Raw genomic sequence first — 13,876 nt, 5'->3', positions numbered from 1 at the left:
AAAAAGCTTCAACCCTGATAAAATGCATAAACGATAATACGTCTCAAAAGACGGCGGACAGAATCCTCGAAGACATCGGCGCCGACGACCTCAGCAAACCTGATTTTCAAGTACATCCCCAGATGAGAAGAGTCACTAAGTCAGAATATTTCAAAGGCAATTATGAAGAGGTGCACGGAATGGAAGTCGAAGTAAAAAGAAAATTCTTCTTCTGGCAAAAGAAAGAGGTTGTCAAAAATCAATTCAGAAAGGAATTCGGATTTCTCCGACAAGTAGTTGACGACAACAAATTCATCGAGCTAGATGACGTTTTGCAACAACTTATCAACGGGGACAGTTCTATCACCGCTATAGTTGCGTCTGCAGGATCTGGGAAAACCACTCTCATGCGTAGAATCGCTAGACAATGTTTAGGGCATTCACTCACGAATACAGAAGCCACTGCAAGTCCCTCTCAGCTAAAGTATAAATTGATACATTATATAGAAATAAAAGGCATGCGAGATAAAGGATTGATCAAACCATCTAAATTTCTCTTCGGTGGCCTCTTTCAGAATGAGATCGATGAGGATAATGCATATCAGTGGTTGCTCGAACATCAGTCTGACTCAGTCTTATTTTTCGATGGCTTGGATCAGGCTATGTGGAAAATCAACAGAGATGGCGACGAAAGCATAAATCCTTATACTCTAGCCGAAGCAGCAACGATCATGTTCAATATCCTCTCACATAATATACTCGCTGATACGAAGATTGTCATCTCTTCTCGGGAATTTCAAGTCTCGGATTTGCCCGCGGAAGCTCGGCCTGCCGACATCATCACACTTTCTGGTCTGACCCTAGATGACGCAAAGAACCTTTTTCTGTATCTGATACGTCAGCATGGGGATGAAGCATGGGAGAAGATGGAAAAGATGTCACCAAGGCTGATCAATTTAGTTTCCATTCCCGTGTTTCTGGTCTTAACCGCAGTGATCATGGCCAGGAATCCGAACGACCCTCCTCCAAAGACCGTCACAGGACTCTACAAAAAAATTATATCCACTTTAAGCAGCGTGAAAAACATTAGAAATGCTAAGGTTATCGCCGGAGTTGTTAATAAATTGAAAGCGATGGCATATCGTGGCATGAAAGAAGGGAGAGTGGCATTCCGTGAAAATGATTTGAGGATGTTTGGACTTTCAACAGAAGAAGTTCAAGATCTCATGATGAAGGTTCCTGGAAACAAACTCCTCAGTTGCAATCTTTTGGAGGGTGATTTCATTTTCTTCTTCTGTCATCAAAGTCTGCAAGAATTCCTCGCTGCGGGCTTTGTAGTCGAAATGACGCTTACAAAGTTCATGAGCTTCAACTCTAAACACCTGCACAAAGAGCGATGGTCGGTCGTCCGAAGATTCGTGTGCGGCATCATTTGCGATGAAAAGCCGGATAGCCTTCATGAAGGTGAGTCTCATCGGAGAGTATAGTTTTCCGTGATGTTGGCTACTTTTCTCGAAAAGTTATCGTATTCCCGCTACTCTCGAGACTGAAAATATGAATCTGTGAGAAAACACACATTTAAATATACGTTTCTAGGTGCGAGTGTGGTCTGATCATATATCAAGTATCGGAGTGATTCAATTCTGAACTGAGTGTCAGGCTTTGAGTCCAATTTTCGATTACTAATCGCGATCCCTCATTGTTCAGAACGGTCGCGCAACGCGTTTGACCATTGTTGTCGTCATTGTCCTGTGGCGGTTCGATTGCTCGAACAACGCCGATTTCATGACCTTTCAGTGCTATTTAGGGGTGGTTTCATTACTCTGATCAAACTTTAATTGATATTTTCAAAATCTGTTTTCGATTAAATTCAGTTTTATTGAATTTAACACTGTGGTCCCCACTAGTATTAATTATGCTATTATTGACATGCTCAGCATTGTGGATTCCAGCGTAACGACTGGAGTTTCGAATCTATTAGTTAGAGGTCGACGGATTATAAACCTGACCGATTATCGAAGCCGATATTTGAAACCTTCCCGATTATCGATATCAGTCCATGAAATGCTGGTATCGAGGCCAATATTTTATTTATAAAACAAATTCAAAAATATTGAAAATCCAGTGCTCCGTGTTTTCAATCTCATGAAATCGTGGCCGTGTCTAGGCCGTGTCACAGCCAACTGTCCGCGCAGAGATTCCGACAGGTACGTCTAACTCAAGTCTGCAAATACAAGACCAACTACCTACTACTTCTCGCCCTAATTGCCTAATACCACCTCTACTTCACGCTACTGCTCCCAACTACTTATTCTTCACGCTACCAAACATAGAGACATACTCAGTTACTCACTGAACTGAGTCAACACCCGGTCTCCAGCCATACCATGCGCAACGCAATTTCTAAATGGCAAATACAGAACAATCTGAAAACCTCGGGTCTCCATACTAGAAAAACCTCCAACACCTAGGTAGGGGAATTCTGGAGTCGACCTCGGTCGGATTCGGACCGACAACACGTTTTGTAGCTGTCGATTATGCCACCTCGCCGCATCCATGTTTCGTCCTTGATTTAAATGGATATTTCGACATTCATATGCATTGATACACGTATGATCTCAAACATTGAAAGTATAACTGACAATAATACCATAACAACAATGTTCACGATATAATTACTGCAACATGACGCCAATAAACAAGAAATGAGCGGATTCAAAACTTCTATGTCCTTATCTGATCCTTTCTGATCCAAAAATTATGTATTCTACAATCCTAGTCCTAATCCTAATCCGATTCAAACTTAGCATTCCACTTAAAAAGCCTATATCCCATGCCTATAGTTCTGTGAAAAATAAACAAAATGCTCAAAATACACGAAGTAGGCTAACTTAGATAGGTCGAAAAACTTTGTCACCATTCGCCACAGGCAGTGGCGGCTCGTGACAATATCGGGTGGTGGGGCAAGGGCTGCGAGCGACTTTTATCAACATGACGTCACAATGGCGTTTTCCAACGTAAAAAAGTAACTTTAATATGATGGTCTCATGAATTTCCCGACAACAGTGATTTTAACGTAGGTGCCGCCAGAGGTTTGCCGGTGAGCCGTGACTTGAAGTGTGGTAACAAATGTTTTATTCATTTTTTTTAATCAAAGGATTATTTTACATAATGTACGTGAACTAAGAATCGTCCCTATGCCACGAATCAATTATCAGGTCATCCTTAGTAGCATGCGTTATGATTTCATGGTAGAGTTAGAGATTACGCAAATCGATAGGCCGTCCGAAAGTGTTTCGTACACGATCCTGGTGTGTTACGACCACTGAGCTGGTGGTTACGAGTTACGACCAGGTGATAGGCAACAGTGATGAGCATCGGAGTGGATTCGGAGCGGAGTTTTGCCGATTTTGTGACAGTCGGAGCGGAGTCGGAGTTTACTACAGATATTTTTTCGGAGAATTTTGGAGTATTGTAACTTTTGTCTCCGATATCTTTGGATAGCTCTGGCCAGAATACACTCTTGATTATGATTACAAACCAAAACGCAGAGAGTTGACACCTTGTAAAGTTGTAATATGACGGGTAACATGCAAAGATGATTGCCAAGTGCAAAAAAATCAGCCATATGCACTGCAATTGGGGACTGGAGAGTAGACAATACTATGAGGCCAACCCTATTATCACATTAATTTAGTAAAACACATTACAAAGTGTACCATGCTTGCCACTGTTTCGGATACTTGACGAGATTCATCGGAGTATCTAGGAGTCTGGGATTGAGCTCTTCGGAGTCGGAGGGAGTTTTCCTCAGACACTAAAGTTGTCGGAGGGATTCGGAGTCTCAAAAAGCACTATCCGCTCATCACTGATAGGCAACCAAAGCGGAGGTACCCGGCGTACGATTGGATCAATGGACTGGACAATTTCTATCATCATCATCATTGGTTTATTAGCAATTTTATCAGTTCAATACACCACAAAAATGCGATACAATGAAAAGACAGGAATATGTCGAAGTGACAAGGAGTAGTCTTCTAGACCTTTAATTTTCGCTCTAAAGGCAACTGCGTAAACTAGCGTACGTACGGAGCAAAGATTCAATACGATTCATGTTCGCACTTGACTTGACCAGACTAATTCCAATGACTAGAACTCGAGAGATTGCGTAAGCCTAACTGCAAAGGTCAACGACTTCGGACACATACGCAATTGTTATCTCATAGATTGGGCCTGTCATATTGAATCCAGAACATCAATTTGAATGGTCTTTGAAGAACTAAGGACAGCAGCCTCGGAACTTCGGTCTCGGAACAACATAGTACATTTTGGCCTTGAAACTGGAGATTGTGACGCAACACATACGGCTTACTGTCTGCTGCCAAATCGCCGTTGGAAAATATATTAATCAATAAATACATGAATGAAAGCCGTAAACTTAGCATACTGTTACATGAAATCATCGAGAAGTAGCATTCGCAATCTCATAACCCATTCCGGCATGGTACACTGTCAAAATCAATACAAACAGACGAACACCGAACTTTGAGTAAAATAGATCGAGGAATAGGCTGATCGAATGATCAGCTGTTAGCCGACATCGAAAATGAAATAGCTATCGCATTTGACAGGGGATTGTAAGCAAATGGTTTGAAGGCCAAAATTTCACAGTGAAATGCACATTGGCGAACATAAAATTATGTGAATATTTGAATGCAAACCGAGAATCTTAGTTAGCTGTTTCATGCGATCATCGAGATATACCATTGGAACTATCATCACCGATCTCGTTATGGAACGCAGACTAGATTAGCACAGACAGACACCGGCTTTTCCGTGAGATCCGCAATGATGTAGGTAGGCTAAGTATCAGATCAGCGCGCATCTCTACCATACTCGACCTCGAAAACGAAATAACTGCCTCAATCATTGAGCGTCAACTTTAAGACTTGGCACCGCGTTCGATACTAAAATCAAGACATACCGTGCAAAAGCTCATGACAGATCTAGGTATGGATCATCGTTAAAATCAATAGAGACCATTAACGGCTTTTGCGTAAATCTGTTAGCGATAAATGAAGAGTCAGCTCTCACTCGACTTTGGAAACGAAATTACCACCCACATAGTTCAGTGAAAAACCTAAAACTTATTACAGCGGTCGATACTAACATTAAGACTTACTGTGCCAAATATCATGACCGATCTCGGTATGGAACATCGTCAAAATCAATGAAGACCAATACCGGCTTTTGAGTAAAATCTGTTTGCTGTACAATGTACATGATAGATCAGCACACACTGAACTTCGGAAACGAAATTACCTCCCTTATCTTTGAGTAGCAAGCCTGAAACTTGGAGCAGTGCTAAATACTACCTTCACGACATATCGTACCAAGTTTCAAGAATTATCATGGTGCGAAACACCGTCAAAATCGACCTATACCAGCAAAGGTCGAGTCAACGCATATCACGGTAACCGAGTTCAGATATAGATACGATTGTTACATCACACCTTAAGGGCGACAGGCATAGTTGCCCCACTTGCTCGGCCATTTTACGAATAGGAGAGAGTAAATCACCGTTTCTTTATTGTGCGCGGCTTTGAGAGAATAGATAGTGAAAGCTTGTTATGAGCGCTACCGGGGCAAGCCCCGGCTAGGCATTCACAAAGCGAAAACACAGAAGAGAATTCGATTTTCGCAGAGACTTCGCTATGTATGGGCATTTGTTAGCGAAAGCACAAGAATAATGCGGGTTTCGCCGTGATCTCGGTATATACTGATTGCTGTGCGTCTATAAATGGTTAAATTGTTATTGAACAGAATTTTAGGTGGGGCAATGCCCCAGTTGCCCTATAGGACGAGCCGCCACTGGCCACAGGACATCAATCTTCCGAAAATCGGTAAATCCAATCAGAATCCTAATCCACCAAAATTTCTCAAATGCTGTTTTCCCAAATCCTGATGCTAATCATTGTCATCTCAACACCAAAATCGGTCGCGGATGAATATCAATCGGGGATTTGAATTCAGTCGTCACTCCATCCCGCAATCACTATATTTATTATTTATACGCAATGTCGCCGCATCACTTTCCCGTGACCTAAGGTTAAACTCTCTGTGAAGAGGGTTACGTCATAATGCAATAACTCGAGCTACCGTGACGGCAACAACAACAGTAAAAACCCTCGTTTCCCCAGTTTCCTTGGAAAAATATTCGATAGAAATGCTGTTGAACTTAAAGAGACTAGTCCGCCGCCGGGCTCAGTAGCTTTTTTCAATAACAGCCAGGTAACAACAGATATGTTTTTGCGGAATAGGGAGGTGGGTCAGGAGAGAGCGACAGAGAAATTAAGCTCAAACGCCAAGCCAGCATTAGATTGGGATGTAACATCGCAGTTTCTGTAGGTTACATGGAGTCACGCCGATATCTGGCTCGTCATACTGATGTGACCCTAAGTCGAGAATATGCCCATAGCTGAAATTTCTGTGTATTCGCAGACGAGTAGCCTAATTGAGGACAATGACTGGTTCGAATATTTTAAACAACCAGACTTTCATATCAGTATAGTTCTCAACCTTTTGGAACTAGTGTCACAGTATAGCACTTCGAGTAGTGGTATGCAAGACTTGAACGCCACATCAAAAAAAAACCTAATTGAGGCGCGGAACTCGATGGAGACCCGTGAATGAACATATATCATAGACATATCTTTCAAGTTATTAGTGTTATTCGTGTTCCGGAACCAGCATGTAACTCAAGTTTGATGTCATTGCTCATGGAAATCACAGGAGTATCCTTCTCATTTTTGTCAACTTTCAAATTTTGATTAACCGTGTCATATGAAAGCTATATGGTAGCACTGAATGCTATGCAAATGAGATATTAATAAATATGTATTGGAATTTTAAAGTTGCGACAGTAATGTATCGTAGGCAAAAGTAGACGAATTGTTTTTCTTGAAACTAGCGCACCGGTATGCAATATTTCTGTAGACAGAATTACACCAACAATATTCTAATTTTACGTTGTTGACTTGTTTTTGAGAATTGTCTAAGCAGGTTCTACCCTTGAGCTCATTTTATCGTCTGGTTCAAGAGGTTCATCTATTGTATCTTTAGACGAGGTGATCTGACTAAGCTGTTTTATGACCAGCACCATCTCAAGCATTCAATATTAGAGTAAGTGAACTTCATGATTGGGAGACCACTAAATGGTTGATTTGATAGAGAATCACCCAGTAACAATCAATATGACAAAAATCTTCAACGGGCTATGAATATTACTTCGTATCCATAATCACCATTTCTTTACTAGGATTAGTGCTGGCAACATATTGATCAGCAATAATAATGTATTTTTGCTATGACCATCATATCTTCTGTAGGTCAGGGGTTCCCAAACTTTTTCCATTGATTTCCCAACCAAAGAGTTAAACATATCTTTTTGGCCACTCTAAAGACTAGACCAAAGGTATACGAGTAGGGCAAGTTTTTGCAAGTCTTTTTACAGCTTCCTAGATCTCAGAATCTATGTACAGCGATGTTTTAAGCTGTTTGGGGGGATTTTATAGTGCAACTTTTCACTATTTTTCTTTTTACTGCAATTTTTATCAAATATTGCGTCAAAATGTAAAGGAGTGATTTGAAAACATGCTTCAAATTATTTCTAGTATGCTTCTATTCTCTTTTTGCATCCCAAAGAGCTATATGATGCGTTAGCTGCATGTCACTGTGTTATCTGTGACACAATGGCTTGCAAGTAAAAGAAGTTCAACAGCCTCTGCCAAGCACGACAGTGTTGGAACAATATGTAAATAGATCGCTTAAGTAATTCTGTCGTTTAAATTCGAGATGGTTTTCCATTTCACGGACGCTAATGTGAGATCGCCGATAATTACATTTTCATTGGGTCAGTTTATTCAGTCCTTTGAATTTGTTACAGTTGCCAAGACTGATTTTTCCGCAACACCTTGGCTCAAGTTTGCAGACCTAGGGGGTTGTTATTTGACTTGTTTTAGGGGCAGGGGTTTATCGCTATGCTGTTTGACTTTTTGGGGAAAATTATTCATGCATTGCGTAATTTTCTAGATGTGTACCGGGAAAAAATATAATTTTTGACTGTCTTACCAGAATGTTCGTGAAATGGCAGAGTAACAAATTTGATAGCTCTGCAGGAACTAGGTTATACAACAGAACCTTTCAAGTATCACATATCCTACTAGTTCAACAAAAATTATGAATGCAATTTTTTACTGCAACTTCTGTCAAAAGTAAGTGCAACTTTCTCGCGATTTTACAGCAACGAAAACTTGCCCTAGTAATCGTTAGCGTTATCCCTCTACTTTTCTGTGGCATTCAAAATTTTTGTATCTGTATACTCAATGGGTTTGCTTGTATAGCGCTGGATCTCTAACACTTTTTTTCACTCACGTCTCTCAAAATCACCTACTTTTAAAAACTGTTCTAGGTTATAGGCTGTTTCGTTTATAAAATTTATTAACCGTAAACCGGGGTTTAATAAAAACCGGGGTAACTTTGAACTAGGGGTAACTTGGACAGCAAGCAGTAAAAGATTCAAATGATTATATATATATAGGTCTAGCTCTGTCTGCGTTCAGACTTAGAGCACCATCACCGAGGTGATGGAAGTATCCATCAAAAATGAGAGAGCATCAAAGATTTAGGTTATAAATTAAATTTCCCTTGAAAGTGCTGCTTTTGAGAATGTCCTGATGTCGGTGTCGTTCCGGTTGAGGACATTGCTCATCAGCGTTGCGGAGGGTCTTCCTTTTTTCGTTCTCCTTTCATCTTCAAACGTTATTGACTTCACGACACTGTCATTAGGTTTTCGAATTATGTGTGCAAGAAATTTAGCTTGTTGGTGATCAATGAATACTGAAAGGTCTTCAGTGCGACAGATTCTATGAAGATTCTGATTGCTAATTTTGAATGCGTGATCGGTTCCCCTTCGAGTGTAGCCTCCGTGTACCATTTTTCGCAAAAATTGTCTGTAGCAGACATCCAGGACGCTTCTTTGATTTTCCGAAAGAGACCATACACTGCAGCCATATGTGAGTCGACTTCGCACAAAGGCATTCAAAAATTTTATTCTTGTACCAATCCAAATTCTGAAGTTTCGAAGCAGGTATTTATAGGTTTGGAAAGCAGCATGTGCCGAGCTGACCCTATTATTGATTTCGGATATCCCCACATTCGTTTCGTTATAGTGAATCATGCAACCAAGGTATTTGAAAGTTTTCACGTTTTCAATATCATGATTGTGTAGAGAGCAGATTGAAGTCGGGTAAGTCAGTTCCTCATTGTGGTTAAATATCATAGTTTTTGTTTTCGACTCATTAATTTGTAATCCAAACTCAGTAAGAACTTCTGATAGCAGTTTTAGACCTTCCTGAAGTGAAGTTTGGTCTTTAAAAAAGAATTCAAGATCGTCCGCATAGCCTGAGCCCATGTTGATAGCGGTTCCTTGGTAGTTCTTGTCCCTTTTATCTTCTCGTGCATAGTCCGGTGTGCGAAAATGATACTGGCTGAAAGCGATATCGGCTAGTTTCGATCTGTGTAGGAAGACTCTCACGGCATAGTCCATATAAAGATTGAAGAGGATAGGGGATTCGGGTCCGCCCTGTCGAACTCCAGATTTTGTGGGAAAAGTTAGGTTAGGGTGGCTTTTCAGTTCGGTTGTTGTACATCGATATAGAGAGGCAAGTAAGTTGATGATTTTTGTTCCCTTTTCCTCATCGATTCGATTTCGTAGCGACTGAATTAGCCAGGTTCTGTTAACGTGGTCGAACGCAGAGGAGAGATCGACAAACAAGGCATATGTTTGTTTATCAGTTTTTTCAGCAATGATTTGAGACTGCTTCGTGACATATATGCAGTCGGTGGTTCCCTTCCCTTTTCTAAAACCACATTGGAATTCGAGAATTTGCTTGTTGTACCATTCTTCTATTCTTGATATGATTATTTGTATTAACAGTTTGCAGAATACGCTTCCAACTTGAATAGCGCGATATGTCGATGGATCGGTTCTGCTTCCTTTGTTCTTCCATATGGCAGTTAGCTTGCTGTGGCCGAATGATTGGGGTAATTTTTCAATCTCCCATATTTTTTGGAACAATTCTGTAATTTTGTCCATGATCAATTTGGATGACGCCATTGCTCTCAAAATCTCCGGTGGTACGTCTGAACTGGATTTCTTACGCTTCAGCTTTTCAATAGCTCGTGTAATTTCCTCGAGTGTTGGTGGGTCTTCATCGATGGTGGAGCTATTTTCTTGCATCAACTTTACAGCATCTGGAATGTTTTCCAGATCATTTGGCATCCCAACCGATTTCTCATTTCCTTGTGCGTCAAAATGGTTTTTGAAGAATTCAGCCAGTTTACTCGCCTGGCAGGAAATTGTGGTATTGCCTTTACCCAGAGTACAACCGTGTGTCTTTGCGTTTTTGAACAGAGTTGCGGTTTCCCTGTTTATCGCATTTAGATTTATTTTTTCTGCTTCAGTTTTCCAGTGCCTGTTCATCAAAAAGTTTTTTCTTTTTCTAATCTTCTTTCTGAGGAGTGTTATGGCACTTTGAGAGTCCGGATTGTTCCGTCCCTCGTCTTTCAGTTTCTGTAGCAAATCGTTCAGTGATTGATCACTTTCCCATAAGTTTCCAAATTTTTCCTTCTTATATTTCGGGAGTATGTTCTCCGTGGACATTTGCATCGGTAGTGCTAGGTTTTCGTATAGTCTGTCCACATCCTTTACCTGGCAGTCAGTTGAAAGAGATTGTTCTACATCTTCGATTAGCCTGTTTTTGTAGTCGGTATTGTTCAGGTAGCCGAGGTCCGGGGCCCCGATCTCTCTTGCTTTATTAAATTTCCGTGGTCTGAAACGTTCTTGTCTAGTAAATGGTGTTTTCATTTTTGCCACTAGAATTGTATGATCTGAATTTATTTGAATAGATCTTTTTGTACAGCAGTCGGCCATATATTGCCTCAGCCAAGATTCACAAAGAATGTAGTCCAATTTCTTTCGCGTTTTGCCATCGGGGCTAGTCCATGTTGTTTTCTGCCGTTCGTGATGTATATAGAACGTGCTAGAGACGCATAGGCCCTTCTCTCTGCAGAAGTTGATCAGGCGATCACCGTTATCATTGTATGTGCAGTTCATTATGCCTTTCTTACCATTGAAAGAGCTGTGCGTTTCGCATAGGTTCGTCGTAGCATTCATATCTCCCATTACAATAATCTTTTGGTTCTTTTCACCGTCATCTGCTTGGCAGATTTTGGAAAGACTATTGTAAAATTCGGCCTTGGTTGATGACGCTTTGTCTTCCGTCGGGGCATAGCTGATGATAAATTTTAAGTCAAGGTTGTGCACGGTCAGTTTTGCCACAATCAATCTGGGTGATAGGTTAATCACGTCACGAATCTTTATGAAGCTGCACTGTCGAATTAATATGCCTACGCCATGTTTACGAATGGATTTGTGTCCTTGCCAGAAAAATTTGTATTTACATCCATTCGCCTCAATGATTTTTTCTCCTCTATCAAGTCGTTTCACTTCTTGTAAACCGACTATGTCTAGGCCTGCGTCGCATATTGCTTTGACGACCTCGTATGCTTTCTCGTCCTCTCTCATGGTTCTGACATTTATGGTTCCAAATTTCCAAAATCTTTTGTCTTGGTCTCTGATGGATTTTCGATTCAGAACATTTGCGGATGGTGCTGAATCACTGCATCCCATCCTGTGGAGTATATGGTGGAGAGATATTGTTGGTGCCCGCTTAGCTGGATTTGGATTTTTATAGATTTTCAAACTCTTCAGTGTATTCTTTAGGGCTGTCGTGATGCCTGTTCTTGTGAAATTACCGGTACTCATTCTCCTGGTGTATGGCATTGTCTTTGGCGGATCAACAATCAGATGATTGACGGAGCATCCATTTCCTCACAATGCAGTTGCAGCTATCATATCAGGATATACTAATATTAGGCTACCGGTACTCTATATCTTATAACAACCAAATACTGATACTGACTGAATATTGATGGAATAGGGTTGTCGTTGAAAGTCCAATATTCTTTTTCATAAGGCAACAGTACCACAAGTAGTCTCAATAAAAAGTGGAATCATTTCACCAGATAAACCAGACCCAACATTGATAAATTAACGGCGGTGGTGAATTTCATCAAAATTAATGGTTATTGAATTTATTTCAAACAAACATAGTCATAGATTCAAAACTCGGCTGCAGATACCTCTAAGTAGTCTTCATCCGTGGCTAAAATCTCAGCGGGCTCAACCTTAGATCAGTATAAGAAAATATGATGTCCAAAGTTACCCTATCATATTTTATCAGAACGGGGTAACTTTGGACAGTGGAAAATGTGATATTTAGAGCTCTGAAAAGTTGCTGTTTCATCTGTTTCAAAGTGTATCGTCAACTTTATTCGTTATGACCTGCCTGATGGCTTTTTACGTGAAATGACAAGTTAAATAAATTTAGAGTTTACCAAAATATTTGAAAAACGGGTGAGCAATCAGCCGCTAGATTGTAGGCGGGTGAAAGCTACTTTTAAAACTTATCAAATGCTCTTAAAGATACGCCCGCTGAATGTCGCATAAATTACCACAAAATATATCCATCAGAGGACATAGAAAATGGAAAGCAGTTTCATATTTTAAAGACGAGTAAAATATTTGATATCAGCAATAAATCACGGTAACAAGCCTAATGTTTGCTGACGCCACCAGTGGGATAATTTTCTCACCATGTGTTATTTTCAATTCCCAATTGGGGAAGACATGTGGGGAATTGAGATAGGGGATGGATAAGGTGGCATCAGCCTTCATAAAGAACCTAAGTATTAATTTTAATTTTATTTTTTAGGGGTGGGGATTAGGTGAAAATCATGTAATAGCAATAGGCCTGACGTATATCATTTTTTTTCATTTCAGCCACTGCTCTCATCAGCTCTTACCAAATAAGCCTTGTTTAGGAGGTTTCATAAGCCATAGAGTGTAAAGACATTCAAAAAACTACATTGTCACAGATAATTTACAAAAATACGGTACTTATTTATGACCACAAAGATTTTGTATTAGTTAATTCTAATCTTTGCTCCATAACCCCAAAAAACACAAAACTTGGCTCCCCTGGACTGTAGCCTTTCCAAGAAATAGAGCGAAATTGTCAAAAATTATCCAAAGTTACCGCGGTTTATTGGTCGGTATCGTAATTTTCTATGTATATTACGCTCCCATGTATAATACGCACCCTGAAAATGGCATGTAGTTTCTTAAGAAAATCCAGTACCAATATATAGCATGCAACCTGCACGAGCAGAACACCATGTACTGTACAGTTGTACATGTAGGCTACATGTACTGTACAGTAGGGCTCTTCAAAAATGACTTTTTTTATCAAATCTCACTGGCTACTGGATAAAATTGTCAGGTTACCTAATTCAAGCCTACACACCAAATTTGGTTCAATTCCAAGCAGTAGCCGCATTGGTACAGGAAAACAAAGTTTCTATTTATTATGTAAAAGTAAATAACAAAAATTTGAAAATTTTCTGTTCACCCCATGAAAGTGTCAGGTTGTCTATAGAAACGATGTTCACCAAATTTGGTTCAATTCCAACCAGTGGAAGCGGAGTTATTGCCGTCGAAAAATTTGGATTATGAATAAAATAGTACTTACAGTGACCAATTCTTTAATTATTTATTATAGTGGCGCCCACCGTAAATACTATTTTAATACAATCCAAATTTTTCGACGGCAATAACTCCGCTTCCACTGGGTTGGAATTGAACCAAATTTGGTGAACATCGTTTCTACAGACAACCTAACACTTTCATGGGGTGAACAGAAAATTTTCAAATTTT

General features: G+C 40.1%; 2 protein-coding genes and 1 long non-coding RNA gene across 3 annotated transcripts in view; 1 reads left to right on the top strand and 2 right to left on the bottom strand.

Annotated features, from left to right (window-relative positions):
• The window catches only part of LOC145432826 (protein NLRC5-like), a 35,405-nt gene extending 33,318 nt beyond the window's left edge, over positions 1-2,087 (top strand). Inside the window, exon 3 of the mRNA XM_080309667.1 lies at positions 1-2,087. Within this exon, the coding sequence (XP_080165793.1) occupies positions 1-1,466 (1,466 nt within the window). The 3' untranslated portion in view covers positions 1,467-2,087.
• Positions 1-13,876, bottom strand: part of LOC145448941 (uncharacterized) — a 507,956-nt gene that overhangs the window by 211,389 nt on the left and 282,691 nt on the right. The gene's annotated exons all lie outside the window — the stretch shown is intronic.
• Positions 8,749-11,731, bottom strand: LOC145438276 (uncharacterized). Its single transcript, XM_080315671.1, has 2 exons — positions 9,167-11,731; positions 8,749-8,790 (listed from the first exon to the last, which is right to left on the bottom strand). The coding sequence occupies exons 1-2, from the start codon at positions 11,729-11,731 to the stop codon at positions 8,749-8,751; spliced, it is 2,607 nt and encodes an 868-aa protein (XP_080171797.1).

The sequence above is a fragment of the Botryllus schlosseri genome, chromosome 1 (assembly GCF_051294905.1).
Source record: "Botryllus schlosseri isolate E-star chromosome 1, Bs_hap1, whole genome shotgun sequence".
In the NCBI taxonomy this organism is placed as follows: Eukaryota; Metazoa; Chordata; class Ascidiacea; order Stolidobranchia; family Styelidae; genus Botryllus; species Botryllus schlosseri.
This window is presented reverse-complemented; position numbering and strand designations above follow the sequence as displayed.

Coding starts and splice junctions, on each gene's coding strand:
- LOC145438276 (XM_080315671.1), bottom strand. CDS start 11,731: ATGGGATGCAGTGATTCAGCACCATCCGCAAATGTTCTGAATCGAAAA. Junction 8,791..9,166: donor TATCCGAAATCAATAATAGG/GTCAGCTCGGCA, acceptor TAACGTTTGAAG/ATGAAAGGAGAACGAAAAAA.